The 20,653-nt window shown below is 34.7% G+C and overlaps 1 protein-coding gene across 1 annotated transcript in view; it reads right to left on the bottom strand.

Annotated features, from left to right (window-relative positions):
* Nucleotides 1-20,653, bottom strand: part of Malrd1 (MAM and LDL receptor class A domain containing 1) — a 616,720-nt gene that overhangs the window by 350,680 nt on the left and 245,387 nt on the right. The window contains exons 21-23 of the mRNA XM_041630809.1: nt 19,924-20,080; nt 15,519-15,629; nt 12,033-12,246 (exon numbers count right to left, since the gene is read on the bottom strand). Of these exons, the coding sequence (XP_041486743.1) occupies nt 12,033-12,246; nt 15,519-15,629; nt 19,924-20,080 (482 nt within the window). The remainder of the gene's footprint in view (nt 1-12,032; nt 12,247-15,518; nt 15,630-19,923; nt 20,081-20,653) is intronic.

Genomic DNA, 20,653 nt, shown 5'->3' with positions numbered 1-20,653 from the left:
ATTGCATATATTACATAATATTATATAATAGTGTGTGTGTGTTTTCCTGGCATTATAAAAACTATTCTTTAGTCATTACAATCAATTATATTTGGCATGGATGTAAATGGCAAAGTAATAATGAAAAAGCAATTAAATGGAGGGCAGACTTGAGACTGAGCTACTAATGCATAGCTATAAGAAAATAAAGAATCTTAGCTTAAACTTTACACATTTTGCAAAAATAAACAAAATGGGTTACTGACTTAAATATAAAATACATGTGATAAAACTTTTAGAAGAACAGGAGAAAATTTGTAGCGGCTAGGACTTCTTCCAAAGTTTTCCTAGGTACTACTTCAAAACCATGATTCTGAAGAGGAAATATTAACACATTGAACTTAATAAAAATTAAAACTGTTTTTTTGCTTAAATATCTGTTGAACGAATTGAAACACAAATTGGGGCCTAAGGGCAAATTTTTTCACCCATATATCAATAATGCATAAAATGATGTTTAAAGTTGTTTGTAAAAATATTACTTAGAAAACAGTAAAAGAATGAAAAAGCATTTTAATAAGAAAAAATATAAATTTTAAAAATGCGCGCATGAAAAATCACAGCAATTTGGGAGACAGAGGCAGATGAATCTCTGTTCAAGGCCACTCTGGTCACGTAATGAGTTTCCAGTCAATCAGAGAACATAGTGAGATACCCTGTTAGAGCTACATTGTAGGAGTTTTGTCGAAGGCCATGAGAGTTACATCAGCTAGTGTTCAGATGTCAACCCACCAAATAAGTGATTCTCTGATGGAGGTTAATCCTACCTAAGCAAGGCCTGCAGCACCATCGACTTTGGAAACTGTTGCTCACTTTTGCTAAAACAGATAAAACTGTCTCCCTAATATCTGCATTGTAGTGTGTAATCTCATGTGATGTGTATATGTAATCTCATGATTACATCTCAATCTTATGAGCATATATATATATATATATATATATATATATATATATATATATATCTGTGGGTGGTCAGGAAGACGATCTTTCATTTAGATACATAATTTTGATATATAGAAAATATACTAGGATATGCTTCATAACTCGATCTATTTGTCCCATGAGGACTGTAGACACTTAAAAGCCTGTCTTGTTCTTTTTGCTCAGACTAACTGCACACAGTTTGTTCATTTTCACCTCGGAGGAAGTTCAAACTAGACTAAAGGAATATTGTAAATGGTTCATAAGTTTAAAACTTTACAGCTATGCACAAGGTTAGAGTCACAGATGTCCAACCAAGGTTGCTACACAAAGCACCTAAGAAAAGCAAGCCAATTCTTCACTTGCCAAGTCTGCTCACAATAGACCTATGTCTCAAACTTTGTCGCTGGCACTGTGCCCCACCCTTGACTGGTCACTCTTTCTCCTGAAATCATGATACCTTGAAATCTTTGTGAGGCCCTTTCAAATGGCTCAATTACTTATTGTTTACCCTAGGAATGTGCTTTTGACCAATGAGAGGTAACTTGTATTTTTTTTTTCATTTTTTCAAGCCTCCTGAAACAAGAGATCTTTTAAGCTAGGGAGAAAATAAAATTTGAACAGAGACAGAAGAATATAGTGACATGTTTGAAATATCACAGCTGTGACAGAATTCATTATCCATCAGATACCCTAAGAAGAAGTATCCTTCACTTGCTGTCGAATTCATTTTAAACCCTGAAGAGGACCTTGGGGCTGGACTCCAAAGGCACTCATTGGAGTTTGTGTCCAAAAACAATGAAATTATGTTCAATATTGTTAAAACTAAGGGTGATACAAATTACAGTCATACTATCCCATACCCATCAAAACAGCAAGAATAAAAATAGTTATAATATCAAGTGTTTAAGTGTTGGAGAAAAAGCAACTCTTATTCAGTGCCAGTACTCATGCAAGATGATATAGTTAATATTGTAAATAAAACATTGAATGTTATATCTATATCATAGAACATGAGTAAGAGATTAAGAAAAAATTATTTATATAAGCAATGCCAAAGTACCTCAATGGTATTATCCTGATAGAAAAGAGACAGTCTGGGGAGGCCATATACCTTTTATCAAAAAAATGATAAAATATAAAACTAGAAATCAAAATAAAATCCATAGTTTTCCAAAGCCAAAATGGTGGAAATAAGGATAACTGTATGTGATAGTCCAGAAGATATATTTATGAATACAGAAACTATTAGCTGCAGAAATTATTATAAAATCAGCACATATTATAAGATACAAGAAAGCTAAACACACATGTTGTGCCAAAACCACTGTGTTAGTTGACACTTTACTACATACACTTCTGTTCTGTTACTAATGCAATAACTACATGAAGGACATAGAAGACTTCTGTATTATCTATGCACAGCTTCCAGTACATTCATATTATCTCAAAATTTAAAGGAAATTGATATAATTTTGCAATTATTACAGGGTGAACTCAGTAGGAATTAATGATATAATCATTTCATTTGTAGTTCCTTATTTTCTTATCATTTTCATTAAACAATAATAATAACATAAAAAACTAAGACCTTTGCTAATGGTGCTTTAAAAGTATATTCTGGGGCTAGAACAATAACTTAGTGCTTTGGGGCATAGTTTCCTCTGGCAAAGGACTGGAATTCTGTTCCCTGTATCCACAAAGAGATTTACAACTATCTATAACTGAAGTTTCAGGGGATCCAATGCCCTCTTCTGGCCATTGTGAGCAATGCATACAAAGTAATAAAGCTATAAAAAAAAAAAAACACTCAAAAGAAATAAATTTAAAAAAAAAAGTCTTTCACATGCTCCATCAGTCCCAGTCCAGCTGGCCTTGGTGAGCTCCCATTAGATCAGCCCCACTGCCACAGTGGGTAGGCGCACCCCTCGCGGTCCTGACTTCCTTGCTCATGTTCTCTCTCCTTCTGCTCCTCATATGGACCTTGGGAGCTCAGTCTTGTGCTCCAGTGTGGGTCTCTGACTCTATCTCCATCCATCACCAGATGAGAGTTCAAACTGGACTCTCTGAACGTGGCTGACAAGGAGGGCTGACTGAAAAGCCAAGGACAATGGCACTAGGTTTTGATTTTACTGCATGGACTGGCTTTGTAGGAACCTAGTATGTTTGGATGCTCACCTTCCTAGACCTGGATGGAGAGGGGAGGACCTTGGACTTCCCACAGGGCAGGGAACCCTGACTGCTCTTTGGACTGGAAAGGGAGATGAAGGGGGATAGGGGGAGGAGGAGGGAAATGGGAGGAGGGAAGGAAGTGAAAATTTTTAATAATAATAAAATAAAAAAGAATGAAAAAAATAAGTCTTTAAAAATATCTTCTACATGAAGTATATTTGTTTGCCTATGAAAATATTTTAGGACATAGTATTGTGATAAACTTCCCATGATAATGTTAATTTTTGAAAACTTAAAATAAATTTTACATATTCAAAGCATTTAACTGATCAATAAAAACATTTCATGCAAAAATTCTTCATCTCTACTGCCAATCTTGAGTGCAAAATTTGGACAACAATACCCTACTATGTTATACAAAATACTGCATAAGGAAGAGGAGGGGTGAGTGCTGTAATTTGAAGAGACAATGAAAGGTTTCTGAGCTGTAAGCCACTCAGCGGCAGCCTTCAGTAATGACTTCCTAGAGCTTAGTGAAGCAGCTCATTCACAGAAAACCTGGCTTATTAACATTATGATACCTGACCTACATTCTAACATAATCTCCCAAGGAAAGCAAAAGATTGTTAGCTCATGATTAATCAAGTTTCTGAACACATGCCCATTGTTTTCAGGATGATGTATCACCTTTATGCAAGCCAATGTTGGGATTAGTGTTTAAAGACAACTTCGTTATTTCCCTCTTTTCTCTGCAGAAGCAATTTGCACTTAACTGTAATTTCCCCCTCTCTCAAAATGTGGATATTCATACAAACTCTTCCCTTACTAGACAAGCACCCCCAAAATCATGCATGCCATATCTTCTTCTCTATGACTCTGCCAAGGCTGGGTATATTGGAGTTATAAGTGTATGCCACATAAATAAAGACAAAGGAAGCTGGGTAATAGTAAGTCAAGTGACATGTGCTAATTACAAATCATTTGTTTACTTTTTTAACATGAATTTTAACTTGAGAAAAACAAGGGGTTTCAAATTTTTTATGGTTTGGCTTAGTTTTTTTGACTTTGTAATGTGTAAAGAGACACATTTGATCACAGTGAACTAAAAGTACACTGTAAGAGTCTCTCCTATGATGCTGGACAACTCCAAGTCATCCGTTCAGGCTCTAGGGGACACAACTAATATACTAAAGTACATACACTGCACTACTAAACTAAGATGGTTCATAGATAAAATATTAAATATACTTTGGTTAATTATAGATTTGATTTACAGCGATTTGGGGAACACAGGTCCAGTGAACATTTAGAAGTATCTTACAAGTATCAAAGACTTTCAGTACCCAGGCTAGTACACAAAGAAATTCACAGAGGACACTCAGCAGTGCCATATTCACTCTGTCACAAATGACACAAATTTCAATGCAGTGGTTTGATGGATCGTGGAACTGAATGTAACAGAGAGATTATGCAGAAAAGAATATAACCTACTCTAACTAACAATATAACAAGGGGTTGGAGAGATGGCTCAGCAGCTGAAAGAACTGGCTGCTCTTCCAAAAGACTTGAGTTCAATTCCCAGAGCCTACATGTTAGCTCATAATCATCTGTAACTCATGTTCCAGAAGATGGGATCTAATGTCTTAGTCTGGCTTCTGTGGGCATCAGGTAAACAGTGGTGCACAAGCACCCTTTGCAGGTCAAATACTGTACAGATAAAATTTATACAATACATACATCGTTTAGACCTATCTCCCATTGCCCCCAGATTGATGTTTTCACTAGAAAATTAGGGAGCTATAATTTCTAATTGGGATTCAAGATGAAAACAACCCAATAAATGACAGCTGCCTGATGAAACTGTCCTTGTGCTAACATAAAAACCAAAGGATTGAGTCAACTTGTAAAGGTGCTTGCTACCAAGCTTGTGACCTGTATGAGTTTGATCCACAGGACCCAAATGGTAAAGAAGCAGAACAAACTCCATCAAGCTGTCCTCTGACCACCATGTGTACATTGCAACATACATGTGTGCACTCATATATGCTATGCACACACACATGAATGCTCACAATAAGCAAATGATAAATAAATGTAAAAATTATATGATTGCTGGCAGGTTAGCAGTATAAAAAGGTCTGCTTTAATTATTGCTTTCAAATATGTTTTATATTTCCTGGCCTGAACCAGCAATGCTTCCCATTTTAATTTCAATGTAATTCCTCAATAAAATCTAATATGACTACCACATTCAATGCCATTATCGATCACTCTAAACATCTACTTCCCAATTTTCCCCCTTACAAAGACACTACCACTATAGCATAAAAATATATGTGGCACTGTAATTATTTTGTTCTGTCTAAATATTGTTGTTTTATTATTTTGTTTGTGTTTCTCACTGTTAAAACAAACATTTACAAATGAAATTCTGTAAGAAGAGAAAATTCTTGTCTATATTACACTGTACTATCTCACTACATCATAAACAGAATAAAACCTGTTATATAATAATCAATAAATATTTTCTAAAGAAATAAATAAATGCTCATTTTTTAAGACTTTAATAAAATAATGAATGAATCCATATTGCTAATAAACACATACTTAGGAAGTTTGCTTTTGTTTCCCTGCTTATTTTGTCCCTAGTAGGTTATGCCTCAAGGAGCTTCTGGCACAAGGAAGATCAGAGAGAAATGAAGTAGTCCCAGAATCTACCCATACCCGTCAGTTTTAGGCAAGAATGTGATGTGGGTGTGTCATATATCAATCTGTTGATTTCATTGGTTAAGTAATAAAGAAACTGCTTGGCCCTGATAGGTTAAAACATAGGTGGGAGGAGTAAACAGAACAGAATGCTGGGAGGAAGAGGAAGTGAGCTCAGAGGCCATGCTCCCCTCTCCCGGGCAGACGCGATGAAGCTCCAACCCAGGATGGAGGTAGACTAGAATCTTCCTGGTAAGCGCACCTTGGGGTGCTAAACACATTATTAGAAATGGGCTAGTCCAGGTGCGAGAGTTAGCCGAGAAGAGGCTAGATATAATGGGCCAAGCAGTGTTTAAAAGAATACAGTTTGTGTGTTGTTATTTCGGGGCATAAGTTAGCCAGGCGACCAGGAGCTGGGGTGGCAGGAACACAGCCCGCAGTTCCTACTACAAGAATGTAATAATCAATTTTGCCAAAACTAACAAGCACTCAAAAGTTTACTTATCAAGAAAATACTAAGAAGAAGACAGAACCCTACAAAATTAGGAAAGTTCTCCACAACTTTTTTGACAACAAGGATGCAAAAAATCCTCAGTATAATCATTAACATGCCCAATACAACACTATTTAAAAAAATAACTCTACCTCATAACTAAATGATATCACTTATGTGTTTGTAAACCTGATTCAGCACTCAATAGCCATGCAATACAGTTCATCACAATAGGCTGAAGAGGGAAAGTCTTTTAAAACAGATAGAGAAAAAGCATTTTGCAACGTACACCCTAAAACTCTCAGCAAATTACATATAAATGGAAACTTCCTCAACTTTATATAAACTACATCAACAGACTACTACAGATAGTACAATTAATGAGAAAAAGCTGTGTGGTCTAATTCAGACATCAGAAACAAGACTCTCTTTCCCTTTGAAGGCTAGACAGGGTGTAATTGGGTAATGAAACTAGAAAAGTAAGTAAAAGTAAACTAATATATAAATTTGTCTTTATGATGTATGACATAATAGACTATGTAGAAGAAATCTAAAAAAATAAATACCAATAGCGTCATGAAGCTAATAAGGAATTGCAACAAGGTTGTAAGATTAAGGTTAATATAAACACATCAGTTTCTTTCTTATACATTAGCAGGAATCAACTAGAGTTTTAAAATAGTAACATAACAAAATACTAATATGTGAGGGTATATGACGAAAGCTACAAAATATATGACTGATAAAACAAAACTAAACACAGGGGTTATTTTACATAATCTTAGATAAGAATACTGAATGTTACCACAATGTCAAAACATAACTAGTTTTATCTTCACATTCAATGAAATCCCCAATGAAATGTTTCATCATTTCTGTCAAATTGATCATAAGTTTGCAAGAAGAACAGAAAAATCCAGTAATCGAGAACCAAGGTCAGTGATCTCAAGATTTTCAGTGAAATATGATCATCATCACAGTAAAGTTTTGCTTTAAAAAAAAAAACACATAGCCCAGCCCACACCTCTATGGAAACCTCCCACACTACCTGGGCCAGGCCAATGTCTTGAACCACAGGAAAGACTGCCCACCACCCTAACTTCATTCATACACTATAACTCCAACTGCTCCTCCTTGCCTCATCATTGTATCCCAGCCCACACCTCTGGCAGAAACTTCCGACCTATCAGAGACAAGGTCAGAATTCTGATCCCCAGTGGCCAGACCACTTCTGAACCACAAAGACCAGGCCAACTCCCTGAAAGCAGGCAGAAGGCTCCTACCCCAACAGAAGCCAGGTTGGCATCTAAACCCCAGAGGACCATTGACCAGGACAAAGGCCATGCGCATACTTCGCTAAAACTTCAACCTTGAACGTGGGCAGTAAGCCCCTAATGAACCAAAAGCCTTCCAGGCCATCAGTAGTCAAGCCCCAAACATGGATTGTGACCCTCTTTTCAACCACAGGCCATGGCCGAAGACCAGAGATGAAAAGAAACCAAGGAAGAAGAAACATTCATCCAACAAAGACAAACCTAAAATTTGGCACCTACACCTATAATCAATCCAAATCCAGATGCCCTGAATATTCCAACACAGCAGAAGAACAAGAAAATGATCTTAAAGCCAACTCTATGTTGATGACGGAGGTCCTTAGAGATTAAATGAAATGCTGCTTTAAAGAAATCGAGGTAAAGATAGCCAAAAAAATTGAAGAAATTATACAGATCCTTTAATGAATGCCAAGAAAAAACAAACAAAGAGATGAATAAAAACCCAATAGGTGAATAATAAAATTATTTCATGGAAAAGGGTTTCAAAAAAAAACCATGGTCAGCATTATTATTCATTTGGGACCACAGTCAATTCCACTCGAACACAGATACATTTTAAATAAAAACAAGTCCATCCTATGCTTAAAGATTTGCTTATATCCATTCTTGTGGAGGCTTATCCCTGCCATACTATTTACATACATAACACATACTTGTGTGAGCCTTTATGTATGTTTCTGTATGTTCTGTGCATCTACCTGCCTACACAGAGAAAATATTTGCTATTTAACAGAAATATGTGATGTACACTGCTGAAAAAAATTTTGTGTAGTCTCACAAAGCTCATATGCTGACTGACATATAATTGATCCATAAAATTTATGAAATTGTTTATAAACTCCAATGTACACTGGTTTTTTTGGTATTTTAGCTGAGTTACGAAAAACTTTACAATTTTTTTTAATTACCTGAGTATCACCTTAACAAGGCCCATAAGTCTTACTATGAATTGTTTTATGTCTCTGTATCTGGGAATAATTTCTAATTTTATTGTGTTTTTCTGAGGGAAGGGTATAAGTTATTAAAATATTATTTGAATCTTATTCAGTGGGAATTTTTCTATCTACTAATTGAGTCCAGCCTATTAATATTAATGTTAATTAATGTATAACTAAAGTCTTGAAATTGGTTTAATGTTTATGTAATTTCCATTGTGTTTAATTTGCATATTCTCTGCATGTTTAAAATGAAAAGAAATATAAAGCTGCTTAATTGAGTTACACATTTACCTTCCATTGGCAGAATTTAAGGATTTGATAATGCCTGCTATACTATGTGTTATATACCATTGAAAAATTTCCAACTCAAATATTAAGAGAAAGTCCAGTATGGTGTTTCATGCCTAAAATCCCAGAGCTTTCGTGGTACTTGAGGCTGAGGATCCTGAGTTTGATGACAGCCTGGACTACCAACAATCTCAGCAATCCTCTTTCTGAAGTGAATGATTAAATACAATAAAATTACAAGGAACTTAAATTATAATTATTTTCCTTAGTAAACTTTTTATCAACTATATTAAATGAAGTATTTGAAGATTTTAGATAAACTAATTAGTTTGGGAGAGTATTTTCAATATTTTAGAGAAATTATTTAATTCTAAATTAACAAGTGATTTTCATTTTCTAATAGGTTAAGATTTAATAGTTCATATTAATTTACATCAAATTAAACAATAGATAAGTTTGTATTATAATTTATTACTTTTTACTCCAAAATACTGCTTTCCCAGAGCTGACTTTACCATTCTTTATGTTATTTGTAAGTAGACTTTTAAGCCCAAAGCCTTAAAATCTTGCCAGCTAAAGTTCTGAAGTCAGTTGCTATGGTGACTCTTTTAATTGTTTCTTCCTATTCTTCCAGATCTAATTAGAACATCAAAGTTTATAGCATATGTAGGATAAGAGCACTCATAATTCCCTCAGCAGGTTCTAGCTACTCTGTAATTAAAACATAACATTTAAGACCAGCAGACTGGGAATACATTATAATGCTTAAACTGTATAATAGAAGAAAGAAGGCTATGGAAGAAAGGATTCTGTTTCTGTAATTAGAACCAGGTTAAATATGGCTTATTTGGAGGATCATTTTAACTTTTTGTTGACCCTTTGTACTAAGGAGTTGAAAACATTTTCCTCTTTCCTATGCAGTCTCTGGAATAAATTTAACTTCTATTTTCTGACATGCACTGGACCAAAAAAAATTCAAGGCATTTAGTAATGTGATCACCATAGAACATGTTCTGAAAAGCACGCACAGTATAGCCTGCCTATAATCCCAGCACTTAGGAGGTGAAGGTAGGAAGATCACAAGTTCAAAGCCAGTCTCAGATAAATAGTGACTTTAACGACAGTTTGGCTCCATGAAACTGTATCTCAAGAGAGCAAACAGGTCAAAAGCAGGAAATCTCAGCTGTTATAAGTGTGGAAGGGAAGGAGGGAGGGGGGATGGAGAGAGAGACAGAGGGATGACGAAAGAGGTTGGGGAGAAGAGAGGATAATATAGGAGAAGAAAATAGGGAAAGGAAGGAAATGAGACCTGTTAGAAAGGGTTACCCCCTCATGGCTGCTTCATAAAAAAGAATGTTTAAGAGAGAAAGTTTCCAACATATGTCTCATAGTACATTACTGAATTTCATAAGTACCAAAATCCCAAAATATCAATCATATTTTAGCAAAAATGCCATTAAGAAAAATTTACTCTGTAGTAAATTGATGTTTTGAGCACTGAAAAATACATTAAATTATAACTTTTCAAATAACAAAGGCTACATTACAATTGGTTATCAAAAACATATCTGTATTATTTAAATAATAACTTGAAATTAGCCTGTTATTCAAATGAAAATGCCACTAAAGCAACAAGGTAATCATTTAATGCAAATTTTTAACTGAAATTTGGCAGAAAATATTCAAAGGTAAATATAAATACTAATAGTTATATATTAGTAAATACAGCATTTTATAATTACCTATTTTTTTACTTGGTTTATACACATTTATACATGTTCAAGTAACAAATATTTGTGTCATAAACAAAACTATATCAATAACTATTTTATACCTATATGTATGAATTGCAAAGTGTATATACGTTTATGTGGATTTTTACAATGTACAAAAGTTTCCTACACATGTGTGCAAGAATAAAGAGTCTGAAAGTCAATCATACCTCACCATATTTTTTTTAATAAGGGGTTTCTCATTGAACCTGGGGTTTACTATCAGGTTAGGCTGGCTGATCAGTGAGCTACAAGGATCATTTGCCTCCACCCTCCAGTGCTGTGTTATCACACAGTACCAGGATTTTATGCTGGGATCCAAACTCAGGTCCTTATATTTGGTGACACATACTCTATAAATCAGGCAATATTTCATCTCAACAACTTCTCTGAAAGAATAAGTTTTTAATATATGATATATATATGATATATATTTAATATATGAGCAATGGGTCATAAATCAAAGTACTCAGGTACCAGGACCAATTTAATACCATTTGTATCTATTATGATGAAACATAAACCAGTCTTGTTGGTAGCTTCACCTATAATAATCACTAATAATATTTCTTTCACTGTTTTCTAAGGGTTAAATAAAGATCAGATGGAAATGAGTAAATAAAGGCTTTAAACATTAAATGTTCTATACAAATATCAGTTCTGATATTAACATTGTTATTGAAAGTACAGATTTGGTTTCAAGATGCAGATAATACCTAATTATAACATTCTAGCTCAAAATGTTATAATGTAACAGTAGAATGATCTATCAACCTTCATTTTGACAATCTGTATTTACCTCATTTATAGTGAAACAAAGCAGCCTTGGATTACGCCACACAATGTTAGAGGGTTACCTGAATAAGCACATATGGCCCATTTAGCTAAGGACTTTTTAATAGGTGCTGTCTAGTTTGAGGTGAACCCAAAGAATAGCTCTACAGTGTCAATCTGTATCAACCACATTAGAACACTTTGCCATCTTAATACATTTCCATAGCATTATTTTGTTTTATTTATTGACACATCACATCTTATTTATGTAAATAGATGTCAGCCTTTTAAAATCAAAACGCACATACTTTCCAATCTACATAAATTGATTTTGATGGGAGTTTCGTCTGTTTTCCAAATACATTGTTTCATATGGTAAATAACTGTTCCCCCACCTACTTTCCAATTTAACTCCAATTGCTTATACCTTTGTGCAAAAAAAGGCCATTCGTTAGTTTTCCATAGTGTTCAAAGTTAAGTACTTAGAGGGAGAAAGGAGACCACTTAAATAGTTAAATCACTACGACTGCACCTGCCACTAAGATCAACTGAAATTTGGGTTTCAAGTGGGAACCTGAGAAACACCTTCACTTACCACAGATGAACACAGCCTCGTCTGAGTTATCTGCACAGTCATTCACAAAGTCACACAGCCTGTCCTTTAGAATGCAGTGCTTGGAAGCACACGTGAATTCGTCAGCAGCACACTTTCTGTTTGTGTTAAGTAATGGGGAGCAATCTCGAAAGGAAACATCATCGACTGCCACATCTCCTATGTAACTGATACCACGTTTTGCCCTAAAGACAATCTAAAAAGACAAAATGAACAAAAGGAGCCAATTAGCATTAGGCTGTCAAGAAGTCCAGAGCACAAACAAACATGGCAACAAGAACATCTAGATTGACTTTCATAACAAATACGCCCAAATGAAAGTGACAGAGGTCAGAAAGACTAAACATCATGAAAGTCTGTACTATACTCAATTCTGGGAATATGAGAAAAGCAACAGTACCACCTAAGAGATGTATGGTTAGCATATAGACTATAGACTCCAGGCAGAAGTCATGAACCCACTTCTACTCCCTGTGCTGACTCTCGAATCCAAAACAAGACTGCTTCTTTCTTAGACACACACACGCACACACACACACACACACACAGAGAGAGAGAGAGAGAGAGAGAGAGAGAGAGAGAGAGAGAGAACCCAGTTACTTTTGTGTATCTATAGACTGAAGATGTACCCATTATATTTTTCATAGGATTGAATGGCTGAAAAGGATAAATGAGTAGATATTTTAAATACGTGGCAAAGTCCTTAGTACATACAGAGGTGTGTGGGTGTCTGTGTGGGTGTCTGTGTATGATGGCCCTGGTTATCATAACAAAACTTGTGTTAAAATATAGGGTTTTCTCAAGTAAGACTATGCAGACTTCTCAGTGTTTCTTCACAGTATAAGTCATGAGTTAAAAACTCTGATCTTTCTGAGTCTAAAGAGAAAGGAATCATGGGAATGAAGAATCACGAGCAATATGTATGCTCATCACTGTGCCTTCTCAATGTATTTTTGCACAGCAGATGCTCAATACTTTGTTACAGAAAGGATGGATAAGTCATAAGAAAAAGCAAGTGTTTACATGTTATCCATACTTTTAAGAGTCTATCAATATGAACAGACTTTTTAGCCAAATTTCAATATGTGTATATTTGAATCTTAAAAAGCAAAATTCATAAGTGTGTCCACATGCTGAAATATCACTTAATATAATTTTGAAAATAATTTCTCCATATTAATATTCAATATGCATAGAACTGTTAAGGAATTTGCTACATGATCTGGAAATCTATATCTGACAGAAGCAAATCCATTTAAATATTCTCACTGAGATTTTTTTGTCTCCATTGAGCGTCCATAGAAGTTGAATATCTAGCCTCCTTCTAATGATGTCTTATAATATGCAAAGTCATTAATTTATTCTCAAACAATTATTTCTTCAGGTTGAACATTTTACCCACATACTACACTATCTCTGAATGCATAATAAGGAATCTAGATACTCAAATATAGAGCAAGAAATATATGGCATTTTTTTCTGCATGGCATTCCTGAAACTGGGACAGTGTAGTTCAAGCCCTTATACATATATATCATGTAGATCTCCCTTTGCTGAAAGAGGCTGATCTATCAGAAAAAGAGCCATAGAGATATCTGCTGCGTATTCACAACCAGCAAGCTTACTTGTGCATACAAACAAGAGAACAAATGGAATTTTTAATTATGATCTTCTTACTTGAGTATTTTCAAATTCATGAAATTCAACTCCACATAATTAAAACTAAGAAGAAAACAGTTTCTTACATATGGTATGAGCATCTTACTCTATTTATTTTAAAAGCCATTGTTTGGTTTCCTCTTCTAATATGTAATATAGTTTTATCTGTAAAAGCTGTCCAAATGAGAAACAGTGGGACGAGACAAAGTAGGAGGAACTCGATTTACAATTGGGAAAGAAAACTTAGAAATGCTAAAACAAATACTTGCGTCAGTGTAGTGTAATCCTGGGAACTAAAGATTAAATACCTACGCTTTCAGTAATGAGCTGAGGTGTGTGAAGTCAAGCATGGATGAGCCAGATGATGTTAGGCAAGGGATTTTAAGGAAAATCATGGGCACGCCATTCTACCTTGTTCTTGGGTCTTAATACACACTGATTTGTAGGAACTCAAAAAAAGCAAATGATCCAGATCTTAAATATTTTATTTTTAGTTTAGCTGTTTTTTATGTAACTGTTTGTTTACACGCTCTAAAAGAAAGTCAGCCATACTTAACTGTGAGTATTTTTGGAAATGTAAAAATATGTTATTTTACCTCATTATAAACTGATAATTATCAATTTCTCTGGTTTGTTTATTTAACTGTCTAAGTACCTATTTGCATGAAAATGGCATAAAAGTAAATTTAAGAGTGGTTTTATTTCATGCCATTACATTTTTATAATGAATGGACTTTGAAATGAAAGTACAATATCCTAAAAATATATGTTTTTCAGAAGATCTCATTTATTTTCCCTTCCCAGGGTGATCCATGGGTCTCTGTTAGGGTCTTCTTTGTTACCTACCTTCTCTGGAGCTGTGGATTGTGGTCTGGCTATCCTTTGCTTTACATCTAGTATTTTGAAGTGATGGTGGTTGGGTTAGGGGATTAGGACTGGGGGTGTTGGTCCTGTCTCAACTTAATGTGCCAGACGTTGTTTCCTCCCCTTGGGAAGCCTTACCCTTTCTGAGGAGAGGATGGGGGTGGGTTGGAGGGAGGGCGGGAGTGAGAAGATGGGAAGAAGGGAGAACTGTGGCTGTATGTAAAATGAATAAAAAATAAATACGTACAAATAAAAATTATATATTATTTTATTTCAAAAAATAAAAAAATACTCAATCCCCATCTAAATTACAGATATCCCGATTCTTATTAAGTCCCTCAAAATGGAAAAAATACCAAATATCTTATCACTTTGTGATATTCATTTTTAAAATTGTAATATTCATACTACTTGAAATTTTCTTTGGTTATTCTGTATGTGCTATTTTATACATAATAAAATAAAGACATACACACCATCATATACTCCAACACATTTTAATTATATAAATCTATTCAGTATAAGAAGCTCAATCATTAAAAAAAAATTCAAAGATGACTTTTGCAGCTACATTTACAAAACCTGTATTACAATGTCTGAGAGTCAAATCTCCGAAATGGAGGAGGTGGTCTTTCAATATGAGAAGCTCGCTGGGAGTAAAGGACTTTTATCACTCTCGTTATATGTACCTAGAAGTGTAGTTGTCTAATTGGGAAAAGTTATGGCTTTCTAAAATGGTAAATTCTGTACGGAAAATGCCATATGGAACGTTACATGTTCTGTATTCACACAACATATCAAATTGGGAATGAAAAGAGATGAGGATAATAAGAGAAAGAAAGAAAGAAAGAAAGAAAGAAAGAAAGAAAGAAAGAAAGAAAGAAATTAGTATTCAAGACAAAAATTAACTAAGTTCTATCTTCAAAAATTGCTTAGGTTACAAACCTCTGCGTGTGAGTGTGTGCCCAAGAACACTTCCACTTTCTTCCACTGTGGCCCTTGCTGTCCACTCTGAGTCCACACTTTGGAGATAACATTGCCTTTTTTGATGAGCACCTGCAGAGATTAATCAAGTAATAGGTTTTTAAATATTTAAACTTTAGACATGTTGGATTTAGGCTTTTAATTCCTACATGTAGTCCCTGAGAGAAAATCTAAGGCATTTTTCCTTAGATACCTTTGTTTTCTACTGTGATAGGATAGCACCATGCCCCAGGGGCATCTCACAAGCTCTGTGGGATGATGTTCTAAAGGTGTGCGTGAGTATCTGTCAATCAAGCTAAGGTGTCCAGGCACCATTTCATTAGGAATTCAACTCTACTAGCTTTATGAAAGATGTGGCAGTGCAGCAACAGCAGCTGACATTTTATATATTAAGTAATATACAGATGATTGAAAGGAAAAGTATTAAATTACTTAGTAGAACATTCTTTTGAGAATAGCTTCTCTGGCCAATTGCTTTTAGCAGACAGGTGTGTCATAATTCGTGCCCATCACAACAGTGTAGATGAGTGATATGTGCAAACACTAACCACACCATATGAGCTCCCTGCCCGAAGGTCTTGAAATAAACAAAGGCATATTGTATTTGCTATAGTTTGTACTTTACTGTCTCCTAAACGTCCATGGGAGATGGGTTGGTTTATTATTGGTATTTGGAAGGAGTGAAATTCTTGAGGGTAATCCTATCAGGACCTTCTAGGTCACTGAGTTTGTGGCCTCCCACACAATAAGATAGATATCATTAGGAGCAGTTGCACAATTCCTCTGTTAAAATAACTAAGATACTTCATTTTTTAAAATTTATTTATTTATTTCTTAAAGATTTCTGCTTCCTCCCCCCCACCGCCTCCCATTTCCCTCCCCTCCCCCAATCAACTCCCCTTCCCTCATCAGCCCAAAGAGCAATCAGGGTTCCCTGCCCTGTGGGAAGTCCAAGGACCACCCACCTCCATCCAGGTCTAGTAAGGTGAGCATCCAAACTGCCTAGGCTCCCACAAAGCCAGTATGTGCAGTAGGATCAAAAACCCATTGCCATTGTTCTTGAGTTCTCAGTAGTCCTCATTGTCAAGATACTTCATTTTATATCATTATTGTTTTTTTATTTTATTTATGCAACTGAACATATATTTAGATTGAATTTATGAAGCTTTTATCTTTTAAAAAATAAATAGGCTTGTGAGATGATTAAAAAGGAAAAAGTGCTCATCCTACAAGAATTACAACAACATTTCCATCACCACTGTCCAGAGTAGAAGGAGAGAGCCACGTCCTGAAAGTTGTTCTTTGATGTCCACACACATACTTTTGCACTCACACACCATACACACAAAGATAATATTACATAAAAGTATAATTTAAATTAACATTTAAAGGTATTGTGCTTTTAAGATTAAATTCACATAAATTTATTTTACACAACAAGAATTATCAGAGCAAAATAGTACTAGAAAAAATAGTATGAAATTCTTGGTCTGTGAGTATCTAATTCAACACAGTAAAATCAAGAAGCATAATTATAAATAAATAATCCATTTCTGGAGCATGTTAGAAGAATGCACAGGAAGAAGCCCTGTGTATGAAAGTCACATGTTTCACGGGATTAGCAACAAGGGAACTTATGTAAGGTGATATACTAATAACAAAATAGTTAATGCACATATATAAGGAACATGTATAATACCATTTGTTATTTATTAATTAATGCCACAGAATATAATAAGTTGATAATGCCCATGCTACTAATGAAAGCAATAAGTAAAATTTTTGACTAAAAGAAATTTGTGTGTGTGTGTGTGTGTGTACATGTGAGTATTCATGCCTGTGGAGTCTGTGTTTCTTCTCCACCTTTGTTTGTCTGATTTTTATTTTAGACAGGGTTTCTTACTGAACCCCAAGTCTATGGATTTAACCGGATTTACTTGTCAACCCCAAAGCTAGTGTTACAGGAGAATTGCTTTGGGCATTCTACATGACCTCTCGGTGTCTGAAGTCAATTCCTTCTGCTTCCATGGTATAAATTTTGTCTGCTGAGTGTTGACACAGCCCCAAAAAGCAGTTTTAGTACTAATGTCAAATAAGTGTAAATCACAACTTCATAAGATTGTAAACAATCTAAAGGCAGTTTTAGAATATTAAACAAATACATTACTAAATACATGCACACAAATACATCATCAAACAATGTCGGTTAGAAGACCAATCTGACATAAAAAGGTGAGACTTACAAAGATAACTTTGTAATTTTTCATTATAAAAATTCTTAAGAAGAGCATTTTAAAGAAAGATATGCTTATACAACTTTTAGGGGAAAAGTTTAATATTTTCTAGGCAAATTCTAGAACCAAAAGTGTGAGACAATAATACTCAGAACAAATATAATATAAAATAATACAATGACTATTGGAAAAAAGGTTATCATGTATTTAGTACTAGTACAAAATAGTAAGTTGAGAAAAAGGGACTTGACATGTTCTGATTTAGAACAGAAAAAGAAACTAGAAATGTAGATAAGTAATGGAGTTAAATCATCCTCAGGCAGTCAGAGTACCATTAATTGAGGCAAAAATAAAAACTACTAGAGGCAAAGAGTGGAGAATAAAATTGAGTCAGATTTAGACTTTGCAATACCTTGAGTATCAAAACAAAAATACTCTTTAATAAAAAGTAGACAAAAGAAACAAAGCCCATAATGATAAACTAACAGCACGCAATGGTGTAACATGGTGTGAGATAAAACCACAGCAAAAGGTACACACAGCATATTCAACCTGAGGGCATTTTGATAAATGGTTTGATTGCAGTCTTGTAAAACAACAAGGTCCTCAAAGTGGTTTGGAAGGTCCTTCTGTTTATGTGTTGCTTTTATTGGTTAATTCATAAAGAACTGACTTGGCCTATAGCATGGGAGGAGGAAGGCAGGGTTAAGATGGAAGCCATAGATCTGCCATCTGAGACAGATGCTGGAAACCTTAGCTGGTAAGCCACAGCCACGTGGCAATACAGAGATTAATAGAAATGGGTTAAATTAAAATGTAAGAGTTAGCCAATAAGAAGCTAGAGCTAAAAGGCCAAGCAGTGACTTAATTAATACAGTTTCTGTGTGATTATTTTGGTTCTAAGCTAGCTGAACAGCTTGGAACATACAAGCGGCTCCCTTCTCCAACATAGAAGTCTACAGAAGATAAGGAAGTATTTATGTGAAAGGTAGTAGAGAATGGTGACAATTGTGTGTTTGGCATTAAGACATTTATTGAGGGAGAGGTAGGAAAGACAAAAGAGCAAAGAGTCTTGTTTTGTTAGTTTTGGGCACGACAAGTGTAGAGGCAGATTTGAAAGACTGGGAAATGAGTGGAGTTGGGGTGCAAAATGCAAAATTCTCAAATATTGATAAAAATGTGTTACTACAAAAGAAAAGAAACATTTTATTTCCTTCTAAGTTTCCATATGAATTTGTACTATCTTTCCAGAAGCTAATCATGAGCCTTATTCTAGTATGAAAAGTAATAAATAAATATTAATGTCATGCTTTTCTAAATTTGTATTTAGGAAATCATGTTTCCTGAAAAAAATCAACTCGGGCACAGATACATAAAGTTTTCTCTGAATGGAAGTTTGGAAATTCAGAGAAGGTGAATAAGTCTTTCTAAGTGAAGATCACACAACCATTCTGTACATAGCTCCAACTTCTCCTCAGTAAGCACTGTGATCACAAATTCATCCTGCCGTATGTGTGGCTGATAGACTGGATGACCACAAGCAAATGATGAATCATGTCTTTGGCTTGTGTTAATGCTCTCTATGGACATTACTAAGTAATAAAAATAATACTTAAAAAAGACTTATTGTAAGAGATGCAGTGTGCAATTAACAAAAATAAGGTCTCTAACTGATGGGCAAAATGAAGTTAGTTGTAAATAAAAATTGTGAAAGGTTTACTGAAGTTAATATGTTAGGTATTTTTCTCTTAAAGAAACAAGTTGAAAGATACCTATTGAAAAATGCAGCATTGCTATAATCTCACACAAGACCTCAGACTATAGCACTGCCAAACCATACATAGCATGCCACTTAATTATGTCATACTCTCAACATTGACACTGAAATCACCATGGATGCTCCAGTATAAATAATACCTCACAAGAACCTCAACCTCAGGAAAGAAAATAGTCATATGCTGCAGAAAAAGGAAATCCCATTTCACCCACAAGTGTCCAGTTCTGGAAGAGCTTTTTCTATAGCATAGCACTACAATGCTAATGAAGTTTAAACTTGTTTTAAAGACAATATAAGTTATGATGCAAGTATTTTTATAGAGAAATTTCCAAAAACAATATTGACTATATAGTACCTGGAGAGAACCTACTGTGGCACCATTCATATACGTCCAGAACACCAAAGTACACCTCGGTCCCATGAGTGAGATGACAGGAGTGAAGATGTCAGCCAGGTCACCAAACTTCCCATTTGAACTGTCAGCATACAGGTACCAACCATCTGTGGTATTTCTAGGAAAATGTTCATCATATACAGAAAGAGAAAAATTCATAAAATATAACATACTTTGACAATGTCCATATTTTATAGTTATATAATTATTTTCTATTAGTATAATGTTTTATGACAGAGTTAAGTTCTATAACCTTCACCTGGAATAGTCCTCTGTTCACATTCTGAATTCATGGGTTTTGTATTATCTATTGATACATGAATATGAATTATTGTGAAAAGCAAACTGACCAATTCTTGAAGAGTAAGATTGGTTTTATTTTTATATAATGATATAACAAATATTCTGATCTGTTTTTAGAAAGTATCTTCAGTTGGGTAAGATGTAGGCCTAAAACAATGAGGGCAATGAAGGGAAGAACAAAACAAGAACACACAAATACACAGGCCATGGATAGCAGCAAACTGGCCTGGAGCACAACTCACAGGTCTGGAAAGATTTGGGTTCAAACTAATCCCCTCTTTTTTAGTTAAGTTTCATGCCCACATATTTAATAACCTTATGGAATTATTTATTACTTTTTTAAAAAAATAATAGTATTTATTTAAACAAGGTTAATAATTTATTAATC

Source organism: Microtus oregoni, unplaced genomic scaffold (genome assembly GCF_018167655.1).
Source record: "Microtus oregoni isolate MIOR12 unplaced genomic scaffold, Mior012 000035F_ref0000213, whole genome shotgun sequence".
NCBI classification, from domain to species: Eukaryota; Metazoa; Chordata; class Mammalia; order Rodentia; family Cricetidae; genus Microtus; species Microtus oregoni.
This window is presented reverse-complemented; position numbering and strand designations above follow the sequence as displayed.